This window comes from Macadamia integrifolia, chromosome 9, assembly GCF_013358625.1.
Source record: "Macadamia integrifolia cultivar HAES 741 chromosome 9, SCU_Mint_v3, whole genome shotgun sequence".
Classification (NCBI taxonomy): domain Eukaryota; kingdom Viridiplantae; phylum Streptophyta; class Magnoliopsida; order Proteales; family Proteaceae; genus Macadamia; species Macadamia integrifolia.
Window position 1 is genome coordinate 15,831,210 of NC_056565.1, and position 19,577 is coordinate 15,850,786.

General features: G+C 39.0%; 1 protein-coding gene and 1 pseudogene across 5 annotated transcripts in view; one reads left to right on the forward strand and one right to left on the reverse strand.

Moving 5' to 3' along the window:
• Window positions 1-1,240: 1,240 nt before the first annotated feature.
• Window positions 1,241-4,311, reverse strand: LOC122088507 (annotated as a pseudogene).
• Window positions 4,312-8,628: 4,317 nt separating this feature from the next.
• LOC122089966 (DDT domain-containing protein PTM-like) overlaps window positions 8,629-19,577 on the forward strand; it is a 28,630-nt gene continuing 17,681 nt past the window's right edge. For 4 of the 5 annotated variants that reach the window (XR_006143377.1, XR_006143376.1, XR_006143378.1 and 1 more), the window contains exons 1-6: window positions 8,748-10,526; window positions 10,635-11,249; window positions 14,462-15,632; window positions 15,748-16,033; window positions 16,136-16,260; window positions 16,367-16,827. Coding sequence is in view for 2 of the 5 variants with exons in the window: in XM_042659749.1 (XP_042515683.1) it covers window positions 8,935-10,526; window positions 10,635-11,249; window positions 14,462-15,632; window positions 15,748-16,033; window positions 16,136-16,260; window positions 16,367-16,827 (4,250 nt within the window). In the remaining 3 variants the exon portion in view is untranslated. The other variant, XM_042659750.1, reaches the window with a different exon arrangement.

A 19,577-nucleotide genomic window follows, 5' to 3' on the forward strand; every position in this document is an offset into this window, starting at 1 on the left:
ATCTATGTGTCACCTCCAAGAATGACTCTGTTGAAGAACCATCTTCACTCAATGCCTTGGCTGCTGCATTTTAAGTTCCCTCATCCTATTCCTCTTTCTCTTCCCTTCTTCTCCATCCATTAGAAACTTGACCACTGCTGCAACCTCTCGTCGCCCCACTATTCCATCTTCCCCTGCTTTAGGCGACAATGCCACCTTCATTTCCTCCACTAACATCAGTGCATTCATCCTTTGCTCTGCATAGAGAGGCAAAGCAATCAAGGGCACACCATGTACGATGCTCTCCAAGGTTGAGTTCCATCCACAAATGGCCCAAGAACCCACCTGTTGAGGCATGGCTTAGCACTTGGATTTGAGGAGCCCATGAAGGCAGTACAAGGCCAAACCCTTTTGTTCTTTCCAAGCAGAGAGGCAAATTAAAGGCTCCTCAATCATTTGAGCATCAAAGAAGTTGGCAGCTGGCTTCCGAGTTGGGCTTCTAACGACCCACAGAAATCTTGGCCCACTTAGCTCCAATCCAAAAGCCAGGTGAAAGGGATCCAGCACTTCCAAATGATACAAACAAAACAGACTCATGTAAAGATAAATGTGTGTTGGAGGATTGGAGTTGGGTTTCCTCTTCTAAAATTTTAAGTTAAACACCCACCACAAGTTTTTGATTATGCATCTCTCCAACCCTCCAACCCCTCAGCGTGCATCTGATGGCTAGGATATCTCAGCTCAAGCCCAACTTTACCTAGCCATGATTGATTCTAACTCTTCCTATATACGATGTATAAATTGTACATTATATATTTATAGGAGAGGATTGGCTATGTTCCAAGCTTCTTGGAGCTAGCAGCTCAATCAATGGGAGTGCTAGGATGAGAGGGGCATTGGATCGCCCCCAATGAGGAGGGAGAGAGAGTGACTAAGGTTGTGCACCCTAGCAGCGTATCGAGCATTTTTACTAAATTTATATGTGTTATGTATGATGCAAAAAATCTTGTTGTAACCAAGAAAGGTGAAAAAGAAGTTGTGATCTTACATGTTTTTGGTCTTTATTGGATAATACAGGAAAGAAAGACACTTACCATTATTCCTCAACCTTTTGTCTAAGAAGAAGCATCAATTCACTTTCTCTGACGGAATTGAAATTCTTTTTCTCTGACGGAATTGAAATTCTTAATACTATCACTATGTAAAGACTGAATTTAGCATAAACTTGTGGTACATGAAGATTTTTGAACACAAATCAACAGAACAAGAAGACAGAAAATCTTAATAGCATATTAATTGTAACAGATAAAAGAAGATCATTTCAAACTCCAATATCCAAAGAAAGGGAGAAAAAAATTTAATTAGTCTACTCACTGGTCTTAGGGAAGCCAACAGTACCACTGATCTTATAAATAATTGGGGAACTTGAGGAACAAATTGCTGCATTGCCATTGCTTGTGCCTGCTGTATCTGGCCTTGACACATTTTCCTCCTCCAGGAATGAGTTCTACAATTGAAAATCTCAGCATATTTCAGTTCTGGGAACATTTCCTCCAATTCAGGCCTTCTGTTAGATCAAACACCAAGAAACACGAATAAAGAAAGATAATAGATCCGTACGACACAGAGATTTAACGAGGTTCACACACCAGGGTGGTGTGCTACGTCCTCGGGCGAAGAAGAAGATGATCCACTATGCAGAAGAAGGATTACACCCTAGCAGCGGCGAGGAAGAACTCGCCCTGAAACCCTAGCTTCGTGAAAACCCTAGAATACAATGACTCTCAACAAGCAACAGTACATTATATATATATACTCCAAATAGCGGTTCGACCCATCGGGTCGCGGTCGATCCGGTCGAACCATACCGCGGGGGCGTAGCCCCCGCACCCCCATACGAGATGAGATCAGTGATGGGCTCCGGGCTTGGGCCTATCGGCCCAAGCCCTCTGCTTCCATCACAGATCTCAGAAAATTTCCCATTCGGGTCGCCACCAAAGTATGTCGGATCGGGTCAATCTTCAAAACGGGTCAAGAATTCGAGACAAACTTAACACCTTCTTATATTGAAATTCTCCAGAAACCACAGACGAACAATTTCGATTTTTGAGACCACATCACTTTCTTGAATCCCACTTAGGCTCCTTAGCCTCCCTCCTCTGAAGTAGAGCTTCTTCAAACTTTCTGTTTCTTTATCCTTTTGTAATTCTGGTGCCTCCCCCTGAGGGAAGCATTGGAGGTCCAGCTTTGTAAGATTGGGTGGAAGCAGAAGGGAAATTTTGACTGGTGGTTTTTCCATTGTAGGCTTTCTTGTTAATTTCCTTCCAGCTTTCTCGATAAATGAATTGTTTCTCTTTGGTGTCGTAGACTTCTGAGATTTTTCATTCTCTCTGTCTTTGCCTTTCATTTGTAATGCCAACCCTCCCCATGTTATTGTAAGAGTTTTGAGGCCTTGAATTCCACCTACTGCATTCAACTGATCTCCATCTGTATTCATTGTCCCCACATTTAAGCTTATGCTGAGTTTCTGAAGCTTCTCAAGTTTAGTTAACTCACTGAGCTTACAAGCATCTTGCCTTTTCAAATTGCTGATCACAAATCCATTTAAGAACTGAAGCTCTGTGAGGGAATCTAGACCTTTGGGCATGTACTTCAGTAAATAGCACTCTGACACATCCAAGTGTGTGAGCTTCTTAAGGGATGCAATCCCTGATGGCAATTTTTCTAAATTATGACATGCTCGGCGATCCAGGACTCATAATTCACTCACTTCATTGATTGATTCTGGAAGATTTGTAATCCTTGACACTCCTTGCAAACCAAGATATCTCAGATTTTTGAGAAGCCTCAAGTGATATAAGAAGTCTGGATTGGCTACTTCAATGTGATGCTTTGGCAAACTAATCCACCTTCCTAACTGCAAGATCTCCATATTCTTGAGCTTCTGGAATTCTTCCACATTACATTCTAGACAATTAACATCTATGTTGAATAGCATCTTCAATTTACTTGGATCTGGTTTCAGATCAACCTCCTCTACTCTTCTTTCCTCGGTCGTTGCTACACAGGCACGTCGTGGGAACATGGAAGGACTTGAAATTGGATTACCACGGGAATCGAAATAGAAGAACATGGTTGCCTTCGCGATGTGAATTACCATGCTTCGTACCCAAGCGTGTAATCTGCAACCCTGAGGAGTTCTCTTATGCTCAGAATAGATGGGCTCAACAAGGCCACTCTCACACAGTTTCAAGAAGCAATCTTTTCCATTCTGTTCAAATTCCTTATCATCCACCAAGTCTTCCCCAATCCACCAATAAACTAAAGATCTCTTCCTAATTATTGAGTTCTCAGGGAATATAGAAAGACAAAGAAAACAGACCTGCAACTGTGGTTCTAAACTGTCATAGATAGACTGAGCATCAGCTATTGCAGGACTAGCCATTATATCCTCCTCTGAGTCGAGCTTTTCCCACTTCTCTTCTGGTTCTGGGTTTTTGGTACCATAGTCAGTTGCTTTGTGTGTGGTGGGAAGAAGATGGAAAGGTTGTGACTCTATCTTGATTTTGTCGATTGCCCTAGCAATATCATTGAGCTTTTTGGTGATCATACAGGCATAGGGCCTATTGGAACTACTGGCAGCAGAGGTGAGATTTTCGATCAAGTCGTCTGCAATTCTGTCAAGAGCTTGGAACCTATTCATAATACTTTCCTTCCATTTTTTGATGGAGCTGAGGGATCTCTCTTTCTCTGTAAGATCTTTCTCAATCTTCTTGACCTGTTCTTTTATATTACTGGAGTTCTCTGAGTTCTCACTGATGGCTTTGGTTGCTGATGACCATCTCTTGAAGAAATGACAGAAGGGATCCTCTTCAGAATCTGCACTCAACATCCCCATCTTCCTCCAAAAAAAAAAGTAGCAAAGAGACCCTTATTGCAAGACTGCTGCTATAAATAATATTAAAGGGACTTGGGTTTCCTTCTCCTGCTGCTTTCACTGAGACCTCCTTCCCTCTTCAGGCTTATATTCATCTTCCTCTGAAAGGAATAACAAAGTTAGCTTTCAGAAAGAGAAATCTGAAGATGTGCTCCTGGTGCTTCAATTGTTGGTGCACTACCCATTAGTCAATCTCTTTCTCCTTGGAAATAGATTAGTTGAATTGGAAGTAAGCAACTCTTTCTGAATTCTCTGAAACCTCTTGTCCTCTTGAGGCTTAGATGTTGCTGTTACTGTTGATGCACCACCCATTAGTCCCTACTGTTTGGAAATAGAGTGGAAGGTCTGAAAGTTCCTCTCTTTCTGGTTTCTCTGAAACCCACTTAAGCCTTCAGGCGTAGATGGTTGAAACTTCTATTGACTTTTCAGTATATTGAATAGTCTTTAGCTGACTTAGTTGTCAATGGTTTCCCTTAGGATGTGGTCAGCAATCGACCAACAAAATCAGTAGGTTGGCACAGTTGTTCCATCATGTGCAAGAGAGATATAGTTTCAGAATATCCTTTTTTCTCATGGTGAAGTATATGGTTTCTAGTTTCTACTCATGAGGACAGCAGTGTTTAAACTCAACAGACAAACATTTGTTAACCCCCCCCCCCCCCCACCCCTTCACTCTCCCTCTCTGTTTTTTAGGAATTTAACAAAATTGAAACAAACTAATTTCTTGTTCTTGGAATATATCAAATCACAACATTAGCAACAAATTATTGTCTTTCTATGTTTGTCCTCTCTTACCTGCATTTCTTTGTTTCGATTTTGGTTGATTGTGTTAGTCTAAATAATGTATAATACATATTTTGATACTTATGTTTGCTTTGAATTTGAGTTGCCTATTTTAACTCGATTAGATTAACACAAGGTCAAAGAAAATTAATGAAACTAAAAGAGAGAGACAGAGTGATGATTTGGTGATACACAATGTGAGGGAAGAAATCGCACTAGCCTATCACATCTTGAAGCTCTGCGCTCTAGAGTGTTTTTAAAGGTGGCTATTCTATTAGAGCGCTAGCTTTTTTCCGCAAGCTACTAGTTGTAGCTCTGGGAGAACGCATTCATTGCATGCTTGTCTACTTAGATCACTTCGCCCTCCAAACCTAATTTGTGTGGAGCAAGAAAGAAGAAATTGGAGTCGAAGGGGGTGCCATTACACCTCATGTTTGGTTTGATTAGGTGGTAAACTAGGTAAAAGGGTAGGTAGGTTTTGGTGGATTGTCATGATATTAGCCTATAAATAATTCTAAACTTTTAAATTTATTGTTTATAATACCAACGTATATTGACACCAATATATCATTGTTCTTGATACAATTTTTATATTAGAGGGAAAAATAAAAATGCGTGAAAGGAGTCGCCACCTAGTGATGGTAAGATCACTACTCTATTCTCCTATTAATTCGTATTTTTTATTTGAATTTGCTAGTTTTCTTTCATTTTCAAATTAAATTGTTGTCTAAGTAAATACATAAACAAAATATGAATAGTGTTTGGTTGGTAAAACAATAAAGGAGAAATTTTGGAATTTACCAATAAATGTTAGTGGTCTACAAATGATAGGAATATCACTTCATAAGGAGATTTACATTAAAAAAAAAAAACAAATCTTTTTCTTCTACCTCAGGAGGGGGGTTGTACTCTTTATCATTCCTCACAAAAAAATGCATACAACATGAATGATGCAGTAGGTTGACCACGGAAACAAAGAGATGTAGCTTTTCTAGTTAGAAACTTAGAAGAATTCTTAAAATAAATTCTCTGATTGCCAATTTTAGAGTATCCATAATAGCTGGAGAATTGTCTTAAATAGTCATGCAATCTTCCCATGAAGATTAAAATCTTTTCATCTATTTTAAGCAGTCCTACGCTCCTACCTATTTACGTTTTAAATCTTCAACAAACCTTCTACCTAAATAAAAAATAAAAATTAAAAATTCAATCCAACCATTTTTGCCAGAGAAAATCAAGAAAATAAAAACATTCATTTTCAATCCCATCCCAACAATATTATGGATGTTATGGCTTGTCAATTAGGCAGAACCCATTTCTGTTGCCACACATATGATGTGAACCAACAGAAGTGATCTCATGGAACCAACGAAGGGGCATTAGCAAGAATAAAATGTTGTGGTTTTAATGAGGATGGGGTGGTAATTTTGCACCTCTTGTGTCTGAATGTAAGACCCACGTACATGATTAGGTAGCATTGTTTTCTCCTAATTATTTTATAGTAATAGATAATTATAATATATTATGATCTACGTAACCCAATATTTGCTAAGGAAAAACATGAAGCTACTTAGGCCAAAGGGTTGGATTGTGACCTCTTTGTTAGGTATAATTTATTTTTTCTTAAATGAAAATATTAGAATTTACTTTGTTGACACATAAGGGTTACTATCTAATTGGCTGTTAAACCATAATTAAATCCATGCATGCGTTGGACAAAAGATTCAGGCCTAACATCTTAAATCTAAGTAGGTGGACTACATCAGCTACACACCTACACTCTCATCAAATTAAAAAAAAAAGAGAGACTACATTAGCTATATTACACATAATAATTAAGTTTTGGATGAAAGAACATTACCCAATAGCATGTACCTACGTCAAAACACAACAGGTGCGAAAAGATTGTATTGCTCTGCGTTGAAGATGCTCACTCGCATCCTCCCATCACCTTATAGTAGTAGGATTGTGGGAGCCTTATGCATTGGATTGCTCCTCTCCGATCCAATGAAAAGCCATCATAAAACGCCTTTTAATGGTTAATGGGTTTGTGGTCGAAAACTTTATATTCCCAATCTATCTCTTCTTTATCCCCCCCCTCCAAAAAAAAAATCTTTAGTTTTTTATGTTCCTATTCTTTCTATTCATTTTTTTTTTCTTTTACCAAAGACAAATTATTTTCTATTAAAACTGTTAGCAAAATAGAAAAGTTGCATAACCCCATTAGGAAGCCCTTCTGATGTGGTCCTAGTATCTATGATATGAAAATTAAGAGGGGCTCGATATATTTTTTTTTTTTTGATTATGGTATTGGGTCCTTTACTCACATGTAAGATTTCAACCCTAATATAATGACTACAAGGGAAAATAAATGTTGAAAATGTTCTAAAATTTCTAAAACCAGTTGAAAAGAAATGCATAGTTAAAATATGAGAATGACAATACAAGAGACGAGTATATGATCGAATTGAGCCCCAATATCTGACAAGTAGACATTCCAAATTATACCCTATCTATCTAAGGGTCCAAATTGCCGCGTCAACCATCCACATGGCACAACAATATCAATTGTAACCCCCTCTCTCTCTCTCTCTCTCTCTCTCTCTCACTCTCACTCTCACTCTCAGGGCATATTTAGTTGATTATCATGCTTATACTTTTGGGCTTTTACAACTGTGCAAGCTAGATTTTAGATTTGAAAGCATATGGCCAGGAGAATTACAATGTTTGAAATCTTTAATGTTTGAAGTGCGAGAAGCAATAAGCCATTTAACCCAAGAGGGTAGCGTAGTTGGTAAGCAACGAACTTTGTATGAGCCGTAAACTCGAAGGCCTTAAGTTCAACTCCTACTAGGCATACATCGGGCCACTCACACGGGGGTGTTTTAGTGCTCTTCATTGTTTTTAGTGAAAGTTGAATGATTTTCATTCAACCCTGGTATGACCCGATTCATGCAGTTGTGGGGTCAGTATGGGCCCGCGGCACTAGTCAGGCCTGGATATCCGTCGTTAGCACAAAAAAAAACCACTTGGACTGCTCTTCAGGGTTCTTGAGTTTATGTGAAATAAGAGTTAGTTTTTCTACATCCACAGTGAAGATCGCACCCCCATATCCATTTTCGTTGTTACATGGTCACATCACTTGTGTGCAAGAGATTTCTTTGCTCGACCATTGAAGGAAAATTAAGCATTTTAAAAAATATTTCAAATATGGTAAAATCTAAGGAAAATAATTTATATCCAAGAAGTAATCTTACACGCTGACACCTTGTCCAATGAAAGCACTTGCATAGGCATCAACTAGAAAAGGGTGCTATGATCATTTTACAACTTCATGAGGGACATGCTTTTGAATGCATTCCCTAAAATAGCACCTCTTTTAAATTTGAGGAACTAATAATGCCTATAAGCCTATCCAATCATGCACTAGAAAAAGAAAACCTCCCAAATATCTCTATCTAGACAGTAATGAACTTATGACAGTAGTAACTGCCAGTCTCTTATCCTACGCATCCTTCTTTTCAGGCCATGGCTCATTTGGTAAACACTAGTTTGGTTTGGTTTGGTTTGATTTCAACATTCATTCTTTTGTTGCTTTAAGGGATGAGAAAAAAATCTTGAGTGTTATTTTCTCATTGGCCTTGGAAAAACTTGAATATCCGGTTTGCAAAAGACTCAGTTACAACTTACAACTGGTTGGCCATTGTCCGGTTTGACCTTATCCGGTTCAGCTGGATCCATATCCTTACAAACTATATTGGATAAACACAGACAGTTATAGTATTTATACTCTCACTTTCTACTTTTCCTCATACCATGGTTCGCACACCTACGACCAACCCCAACCCAGCATACCCCAAGAACGGTCAATCTTTTCTTATCCTGCGCACCCCCGCGTCTTTTCCAATCACAAAAATCAAAAACCAAAAATGAAAATCAGATGCCCAAAGCAAGCCCACATTTAATTTAAAATTTTAAAATTTTAAAATTCTTTAAATTTCCCCCATTTTTCCCCCATTTTTTCTGAATCAGGCGTTTACAGGTTTGTTACTTTCTTATCATGCGCACCCTTGAGCTCCCCAAACCTTTCCCTTTTCCTAGAATTTGCCTTCCAAAATCCTCACAGGTTCGCAGCTTTCATTTCTCATGCCATAAGCGTTATTTTGCAGAGTTCGATCGGTTACTACTTTGTTTCCTGCTGGAGATCACGCTTGGGCATCATCATCATATGAGGAATGGAGTTCGTGGGCAGGACTTTGAAGAAGCGATTTCGAGGGTTTGGGACTTTCTGTGGCGTTGTGGAATCTTATGACTCTTCTTCTGAGCTCTTCAGGATTATTTATGAAGATGGTGATTCTGAGGAGATGGAGCTCGGCGAGGTTGACTCAATTTTGAAGGGAATCGACATGGGCGAAGCTGATGAACCCGTAGAGAAGAAAAGGCGTGGGCGGAAACCGAAGAAACAGCGTCGGATAGACGATGGAGGTGCTGTTCGTGATGGTTCAGGTAATTCTGCTGATAGTTTAGTGAATGATTGTTGTTCTGGGGAGGGTTCTGAAGATAATATTATCAGAGATGATTTGGGTCGTGGAGGGTTTTCAGGGAAGTTAGAGAAGGAATGTGGGTTGGGTGGGAATTTGGGGGAGAGTGCTTTTGCCAACGGGGTTTTAAGTGAAAGAGTTTGTTCTGATGGGTTGAATCCGAATGTTTCTTTTGATGAAAATTTGAAGAAAAATGTTTATTCTGATGAGAACTGGAAGGGAAGTGATCCTGCTGAATCTGTGGACAGAACCCAGAAGGTAAGATTTGCTTTTGATTTGAATAGTGACTCTCATGAAGAAACTGAGGTGGATTTGAATAGTAGCTCTCTTGAAGAAGCTAAAATGGAGAATAATATTTCTGGAGGAAATTTGAAGAATAGTACTTCTTTTGAGACAACTGAAGCAACCCAGATGAGGAATTTTGATGCTGATGGGAATCCTAAAGAAAAAACTTCACTCGGAGCTGCTGAAGAAACCCAAATGGAAGGTGGTATTTCAAATGGAAGTTTGAAGGACGAAATTTGCGGAGCTACCAAAGAAACCCAAGTGAAGTATCGGACTGGTTTTGGGGACCACATGATGGGCAATGCTTGTTTAGGGATGGATGAAAGAGTTCAGAAGGAAGTTGCTGATTTTGGTGGGAAATTGGAAAGGAATGCTTTGCCGGAAGGTTTAGAATCCACCTTGGGAAAGGAAATTACTTTTTCCATGCTTCAATTGGAGGATCCCAGTTCTCATGCAGATTTTGCAAAGAAGGGGATTGGAAATGATTTAGGTTGTCCAAATAAGGAGGAACGTAGTAATAAGAGAAGAAGGCTCTCTGAAAATTTTAAGCCTACGACAGAGACTGTGTTGAGACGGAGTACCCGCAGAGCAACAGTTGTTTTCTCTTCTACGAATTGTGTCTTAAGCACGGAAGAATCCCATGAAACCAATGTCCCTGTGGTTAATAGTGTATCGGATGGGAAACCAGTTGGTCCCGATTGTGGTGGACTTGAAGAGCCAAGCCGTCTTCTGCCTAAGCTGGCGCTGCCCCATTCATCAGAAAGCTTGAATTTAGATGGGATTCCTATTCTAGATCTTTTCTCTGTTTACTCCTGTTTGAGGTCATTCAGTGCCTTATTATTTTTGAGTCCCTTTGACTTGGAAGTTTTTGCAGCAGCAGTAAAATGCAAATTTGCTAATTCTCTAATTGATTTCATTCACTTTTCTATCTTGCACACTCTGAAACTGCATTTGGAGTTTCTTTCTAGTGAGGGCTCTGAATCTGCTTCTGCTTGCCTGAGGTATGCAATTTTGTTTACTGTATCTTTGCCCCTTCAACTTCATTTGGATCTTGACATTTTAGTAATTCATGGTATCTGTTACTTATGGATTTACCTTTGTTGGTGTAGGGATCTTAACTGGGGATTACTGGACCTAATTACATGGCCTGTTTTTCTGGTTGAGTACCTACTGATTCATGGTTCAGGATTAAAGCCTGGTTTTGATCTTTGTCAATTGAAGCTCTTAGATGGTGACTACTATAAACAGCCTGCAGCTGTAAAGATTGAGGTACTTAGGTGTTTATGTGATGATGTCATAGAGGCGGAAACCATAAGGTTGGAGCTCAATAGAAGAACTCTGTTATCTCAGCTTGATATGGATATCGACAGGAATGCAAGTTTTGAGGTTTACAAGAAAAGGAAGGACCCAGTGGATGATTCAGGTGGTTCTTGCTTGACTCAGGAGATGGTTGATGACACCAATGACTGGAATAGTGATGAATGTTGTCTCTGTAAGATGGATGGGAGCTTAATATGCTGTGATGGTTGCCCTGCTGCTTATCATTCAAGATGTGTAGGAATTGCAAAGGATCTTCTGCCGGAGGGTGAGTGGTACTGCCCTGAGTGTGTGGTAGGCAAACGTGACCTCCAGAGGAAGTCACCAAGATCTCTCCGTGGAGCGGAACTTCTGGGAGTTGATTCTTATGGACGGGTATATTTTGGCAGCTGTGGCTACCTGCTGGTGTAAGTCTGCTATCTGCATCCAGTTAAAGAGTTTCAAACATCTATTTTTCTACCCTCGTTTTCTTTGTTTTGTTGTTGCTGCTGGTTGTTATTCATTCTATTTATTGAACGTAGTACATGGCCGGATGATGCTTTTTATTTCCTTATTGGAGATAAATGACTTGTAATTCTATATCCTAGAATGTCAGGACTTTACTTTTTGTGTTAGTTCTGTTATTTGTCTTTTCTCTTTTTTTTTTGGGGGGGGGGGTGGGAGGGAGGGTGGGTGAGGACTTTATGAAATATGAAGTATTTATTTATTTTTTGCAGCATTGATTCCATAAGCAATGTACAAGACTCGTATATTAATTGAATGTTTTGCTGCTTGTCATCCAAAATACCTTTGCAACCACAATGAAGTACCCTGTAAAACGTTCCTAAAGACACGAAACAATCACCTGAGAACACAGCTGTGGTTTCTTTAAGACATCTTTGCTTCCTTGATTCTACTTTTCGGAATTCATATCACATTCAGATGACTATGCTTTGGAGGCTTTCACAACTCCACATTTATGTTACCTTCTTTGACAATGTTACACTTGCACTCTTCCATGTGGAAACTGGCTTGCTAGTTAAAATCTGTTACTGCTATGGTAGGACTTCAAAGTGCTCCTCTTTGGAATTCCATCATCTGACCTTGAGAGAATTTTAGCATAGTAATAATTTTTACAAACCCAAGATCTGTAACCAGTAACTTGAGAGAGGAGAAGAGAGAAAGAGATTGAGAGAGAGGAGAAGAAGAAGAGAGACTGCAAGGAGAGGAGCAGCCGATATGTTTGGCAGTCCCCGTCGTTGTGTATTTATAATAATCAAAACCAATAAACTTACAATTAAAAACCTTGTGAAAATAGGAAACATAAATCCTAATCTAACCAATTTAGGAAACAAAGTACTAGCCTAAGTCTAGTCTAAGTAGGAAACAATACACCAAAGATAAAGTCAACAGCTAACCACGATATGGACAAACCCCTTTATTGTGACACATATCTTAACACGCTTAACACTCCCCCTCAAGTTGGAGTATACATATATCAAAAGAAAAGCTTCAACTTTGACCAACAAGAATAGAAAATCAAACGCAACTCTAGTCTTAAATAGCAATTGTAGACTTCAGTCATAGATTGAACTCCAATCAACTACCATAAAGCCAGTAGCAATATCAACTCAAGTACATCAACTATCAACATTATTAATAGAGAAAACCGCCGTGTAGAATCATCAACAACAAATTAAATAGGCGGTAGATAACACCAACCACAATCTACAAAATTTCATAGCAACAATCCCAAGAAAGGAAGTAGTAGGAGTAGTCCTCTCTACAAAGGAGTGAAATAAAAAGTAATAAGAGCGTAGCATCCAACAGCTGCATCAAAAGCACTCTTCTCAAGAGAAGGCATGTAGTAGTAGGTAAGGAAAGTAGTAGGCAGTATAGGTTACTACTAACCAAGTAGCAACATTAGGTTGCCGGGGACCCAGTAACAACATCAAGTTGCTGCGGACCAAGTAACAACATCCAGTTGACCAAGTAACAACATCATATTGCTGGAACCAAGTAACAACATCATATTGCTGGAGACCAAGTAACAACATCAGGTTGCTGAGACCAAGTAGATTGCACTATTGCCGAACATAACCATCTTCGAAAAAGATAAAACTGTTGTTGAGGATAGGAGTAAATAAAGTAGACAAATAATAATGATTTTGAGTTGATGACTTGAGCAGATAGGAACTCCAATTGAGTAGATAATAATTCCAATCTCCCCCTCACGTGTAGCATTACACGTGGAAAATAATTTCCAATAAGCAGCATCTGAAATGATGAGCAGCACAAATAATCCCATAATCAAGAGCATTAAAATAATTTCCAATCTCCCTGGCGCTGTAGAAAATACAAACAAATAATCTCCAAACACCATGTGATGCAAGTATCAAATTTCCAAAAAATTGCAAATTCCAAATTGATATGATCTCGGGCCCACCAAAGCAATGATATGTCACATATATGCCCAGTGGCAATTCTATAATTATTTCATGCAATTTGCAGGTTTAAAACTCATCACTGACCACAATTATGGGCCCATCTAAAGGTGTAACCAAATATCAAGAATAATGATAGTTCTGTAATTAACCTTTGATCAACTTTTGGTTTGTATATACCTTTTTGGTATTGTTTCTATGAAACGATACTGAGATATTGAAACATGACTGGAATTTTGTCTGAAAAGCCGGAATTTCGGTAGAAAAACTGCATGCCTAGTGAGTTGACACGCATTTCAGCTAGACACATCTAAATTAAAAAAGAAGAAGAAAAAAAAAAAACGTGAATTTTCAATCATTTTTTACTGAAATCTTGAACCATGATTGCACCTCACTGTAGTTAAATTCATGCCTTACCTTGTTACTCAGGCTCAGATGCTTAATAGCTCTGATGCATTGTGTTTGCATCTTGCCTTTGTAACTCTGGTTAAAATTTGATACTTCACCAAAGAGCCTTTAGCCTTTGGAAGTGAATTTATTTAGAAAGCTTTCTTTTTGTGCTAAATGTGTTCCAAATTCCCTGTATGTATTCTGGAGGTGATGCCTATCTGTGATGATTCTCTTAATAGCACTGATAATATGTCGAATATGGATGCCCTTGAATCTTTTCTCATCTTGATTTACAACCATTGCATGAAAAGCCTACATACAGTACGATTCCATGGTTCTCTTGCAAGCAAAAACGTGGCAAAGAATGATGGAACTAAATAGCATTTTCTAGAAAGGGGATTGACAGAATTTTTCTGTTGTACCTGTTTAAGTAATATAGTCAACAGATAAGTGTGTCTGAACAGGTTGTTAGTGTTTGGATATTCATTAGGGCAATCGTGATAGCTGCTTCCAGGTCCTACATCAGTCTTTGGTATTAATATCTCATTAGTGCCTTGTGAATTTTTAATGTTTAAAGAAATCATTTATTTCTTGTTAATTATTTGCCTTACAGACTTCCCAAAATATAGTGATTTTGTCGGCAGTGCATTGTCTCAAGAAGAGTTCCAACATTTTCTATTTTCAGAATATATTCAATATTCTTTTTTTCTTTTCTTATGTTTGTAATTCTTATAATGATTTCATTTTGGAATCTAAAAATCCATTTGTATGTGTTTTGACTGGAATGTATATTGCTTAATTTGCAGGTCTGATTCATGTGACATGGACTGTTCATACTATTACTACCACAGGAATGATTTGGGTGCCGTTATTGAAGTCCTTAAGTCATCAGAAAGTCTTTATAGTGAAATAATAAGAGCAATTTCCATGCATTGGGACATTCCTTTTGTTTTAAGTGGAATTAAAGATCACTCAGACTTGCAAACTCTTGCTGTATGTACAGATGTGGATATGGAGGAGGCTAAAGTCTCGGCTCTCCATTTGTCCTCAACTATGTGTGTTTCAGATATCGAAGAAGTTAAGAAAGAGGGTATTGATGAAAGGGAGCCAAATGGAAATGGCATTACTACTGAAGGCTTTGGTCAGCTCATTTCGGAGTCTGTTAGCCGGGTTGATTCAGTAACCATGAACCAGTTTATAAAGATGGCAAATCCATTTGCAAGCTCCGAGGGCTCTGCAGATATTTCACAAGCTGCTGCAGGCATTCAGGTGTCTGATAAACCTGAAGTAGATTGCTCAGATAAATCTGTTTCAACTCCAGTTGGATTTGAAATCCCAGAAAAGCTCCACTTTGCTCTTGGAACACTTGCATTGCAACATGTTGACCATATTAAACAAGAGACCAATTTGGAATCTACAGGCCATGGATGTACATCATCCCTAATTAATCAAAAAGAAGGGATGGTAGCTCAAATGGGGTATGAACCTGGTTGTTATGTTAACTATTACAGTTTTGCTCAGATAGCAGCGTCTGTTGCTGAAGAGCTAATGTGTAAACCAGCAAACAATATAAATGATGACCCTAAAGGATCTGCCGAGGAAATAATTTCTGCACAGTTGAAGATCATTTCTAAGAAGTCATTAAAATTTTGTTGGTCAAATATTGTGCGGTTATATATAAATGGACTGAAAGAAAAATGTGGGTGGTGCTTCTCTTGCAAAAATTCCTCTGAAGGTGGGGATTGCTTATTTAACATGAATGCTCCTGAAAGTCATAAAACTGAGGCAGTCGGTCTTTGTTCTAAGAGAAACAGGAAAAGCCATCTAATTGATCTCATATGTCAAATTCTCTCCATTGAAGAACGCTTGCGTGGGCTTCTATCAGGTCCATGGCAGAGTCCGCATCATATTAAGCTGTGGCGTAAAAGTGTTCTTAAAGCATGCAATGTTGCATCACTGAAACATCTGCTGCTCACTGTAAGGAGTTTATGCTGAATTTATAATTGTAGCCTCTCTTATTTTCTATAAGTGGATGTTCATTTTTTCCTTTTGCTACTTTGTGTGGTTAATGTACTTTAACTCAATTCTACAGTTGGAGTCAAATTTACGACGGATTGCACTTTCAGTGGAGTGGTCAAAACAGGTGGATTCTGTTGCGACAATGGGTTCAGCTTCACATGTTTTGGCAACTTCAGTTAATGTGTCCTTGAAGCAAGGGATCAGCAGAAAACGAGCCAGAATTTTGGATGCTGATTCCAACTCTTATTCCATTGCTGCTGCCAAGTCGGATTTCTGGTGGAGGGGAGGAAAGCTTTCACGCCAAGCTTTCAGTTGGAAGGTCTTGCCTCGTTCCTTGGCTTCCAAGGGAGGCCGACAAGGTCTGGCATTTGTTTTTCAATTTGATGTTAAGTAGTGGAATTTCAATCTGTTAAAAAACATAAATTGTAATTCTGATTTTTTACGAGTTGAAAATTTTGCAGCTGGCTGTAAGAAGATACCGGGAATATATTATGCTGATGGTTCAGAGTTAGCTAAGCGAAGTAGATATATTGCTTGGCGGGCTGCTCTCGAGATGTCGACAAGTGTCCCACAGCTTGCTTTGCTGGTATGTAATCGTGGGACTTCATTATCACAAATTATCTTTGTAAGTGTTATGGCTGTGCTTGGCACATTTTGTGTTCTTGATCCTTTTACTTTTCCTATCTTATCAGGTTAGAGAGCTTGACTCGCATATTAAATGGGATGAGCTTGAGAACAATCAAATTCTTTCTCAGTTGTCCAAGGAATATAGAAAATTAATGAGGTCATTCAAGAAGGTGACTATACGCAGGAAGTGTGTGGAAGGATCACAGGTGAAATATCTTTTAGATTTTGGCAAGAGAAAAACTATTCCTGAAACTGTGATCAGACATGGAACCATGCTTGAAATATCCTCTAGTGAAAGGAAGAAATATTGGCTAGATGAGTCTCATGTTCCTTTGAATCTCTTGAGGGCTTTTGAAGAAAGAAAACTAGTTTGCAAGGCCAATAAGAAGAGTCCAGAAAAGCTTTCTGATGAAGGTGGCAGAGTGATGAAGGCCTCCAAAAAGAGGGGACTTTCATACCTTCTATCGAAATGTGAAGTTCCTGAGAACCACCAGTGTGGGTACTGTAACAAAGATCTACCAGTCGGGTATGTCATGATCCTTCTGTGCCGAAATTGGTGTCTTTTCTAAAATTCAATTCATGATTTTATGACTTAATTATCAAATGTTCCATCCTGTAAATTTTCTTTGTCTATTATATACCTGGAACTTCTTGTTGTTTTTATATTGATATATCCATCCAGAATTACAGGATTATGACTTCTTATTTTTCATGTTCGATTGAGAAGAATGATTCACTGTCTAGACTGACAGCCCTACTTTAATAAGTGAAATAAGGTACAAGTGCAAGAATGGCCTCATAGGACAGATTTACCCTTATACTCCTCATAGGACAGATTTACCCTTATACTCATATTACACCATATTTACAACACTCCTCCTCAAGTTGGTGCATAAATATCACAAATGCGTTACTTGCACCTAATTGGATGAAACGACTTACTGCTTAACCCTTTGGTAAAATTTCCAACTAACTGATCTCCAGACTTGATAAAAGGAATGCAGATCAACCCTTGTTTCAACTTTTCTTTAATAAAAGGACAATCAATTTCTACATGCTTTGTATGATCATGCTGAATTGGATTGTACGCAATGCTAATGGCTGACTTACCATCGCAGTACACCATCATTGGTAAGGGAATATAGAGTTCAAGATCTTTCAATAGGCTTTGGAGCCATATCTCGCAAATGCCAAAAGACATGGCTCAAAATTCAGCTTCAGCACTAGGCCGAGCAACAATAACCTTCTTACTCTTCCAAGTGCCCAGATTGCCACCCATAAATGTACTATAGCCAGTCGTAGATCTCCGATCCTCAGCTGTCCAATCGGAATCTGTAAAGGCCTCAACCTGCAGGTGAACACGGGAAGAGAAAAGATCCCTTTTCCCGGTGCATGTTTCAAATAACGTAGGATACAATGCACTACTTATATATGTGTGGAATGAGGATCATGCATATACTGACTAGCCAGACTGGCAACAAAGTCAATGTCTGGACCGGTGTGGGATAGATAGATCAACTTCCTAACTAACCACTGATACTGTCGCTTATCCACATGATCACCATTTTTACTAGAGAGGCGAACATTGGCTTCAAGATCCTAGTCTCAGTTAACAGCTCAAGGGTATATGATGCCTCAGCCTGATTCGCCTGAAAGGACTTACCACGAGCAAGGCCATGTGAGGTGGAGGAAGAGGTCAGCCTTGAAGTTTCCAACAGATTTCCTTGGTATGATGTTCCTTACTACAGTATTCACACTTGATAGGCACCTGCTTAGAAGAAGAACGATCATTGGAATGGGTAAAGCCACCTTAGGCTGTGTATTAGACCCAGATAGTGAAGCGAAGTGTTCCTGGGAAGTGGGCTGTTGTAGCAACATAGCTATGCGACAGCTGTCCTTGAACTTGCTCTAATTTCTCTATTCTCCTAAATCCTAATCAGTTATGGTCCTATTCCTGCCATTATTACTCACAGTTCAGCCTTTGATCTTGGAAACATAGTCTGTCCAGTGTCAATTGGTATCAGACCTGAACCTCTTACTGCAAAACCCAACCGTGGAAAGTAATTGACAAATAGAGAACCAAAAAAGATTCAGATAAAGCTACAATTGGGAGAAGAAAGTGGTAGGAAGAGTCTCAAGAATGGTGGAAGTTAAACCCTAACAGCAATTACAATGGCTGCATTAATATACAAAGAAAACAATAAGAGATAGGAAAACATAACCACACATGGGGAAATCTTGATTACAGCCAAGAAGGGGATTACGTAAACAAACCCTAGACGCCTAGGTTCCTTCTAAAAAACTCGGACCCAATTCCCTTCCATTGCAAAGAAAAGGAGTGAAATAAGTATGGCTGATTCCCTAATCCAGAATTTTCCATATCCTACCTTAAATCTTTCCTAAATAACTAATAATGATTCTTTTAGGAACAAAATGGTCTCCTAAAAAGCCCTAAAATTCATATGGATCATTAAACCTACATATATTGGACCTAATGAGTTGTTCAATTTGGAAACAACCTCTTCTGCGAAGCAGGGGGTAAGGCTGCGTATACACTTGCCCCTCCCAGACCTTGCAGTAGCAGGAGCCTCGTGCACTGGGTTGTTCTTTTTGTTTTTTGTTTTTTAATGAGTTGTTCAATTCCCAAAACTCTAAAGCCTTATTGATACTTGAGCCCATAGACACGTAAAATAAGGTTTAAAGACCATTACAAACTATGACACTACTAATAAATCCCAAATCCAAATACAACGACTATAGAACTTGGTCAGCTTTTTTGCAATGCTCTTGATGGCCTAAATCTAAACACAATCCACAAAGTTCTTTTGAGAGAAATTTCAGCAGCCCCAAGTGGATTTTTTTACATGAAGAAGCCTTCGATCTTAGAGTGATTTGGTGGACACAGCTGGATGGGGCACCATGGGGTGGCAGAGATTAATATAACCTACCTCCTTTTAGTTATGGATTTATGGTCATTTGGTGTTATCTTGGACATTTAGATGTCTTGAGTATAGACGTTTTTGTTGCAAATCTGTGAATAATTGATGTAGTTAGTATATGCGTTAGTGTTCTTATTGGGGGTACCATGTAATGGGCCCTTTCTGATATAGATAATCCCATGTATGGCATCAAGTATCGAAGGAAGAAGATGCAGCAGAACGAGCTTTAAAACCTGGTTCAGATTTGGTTCAGCAGCCCAATCGAGCCAGCTGGATTAGGTTTCTTGGAGAGCTGAAATCTCTTCTATTGAATTCAGCAACCAGCTGTCTTTTTGTC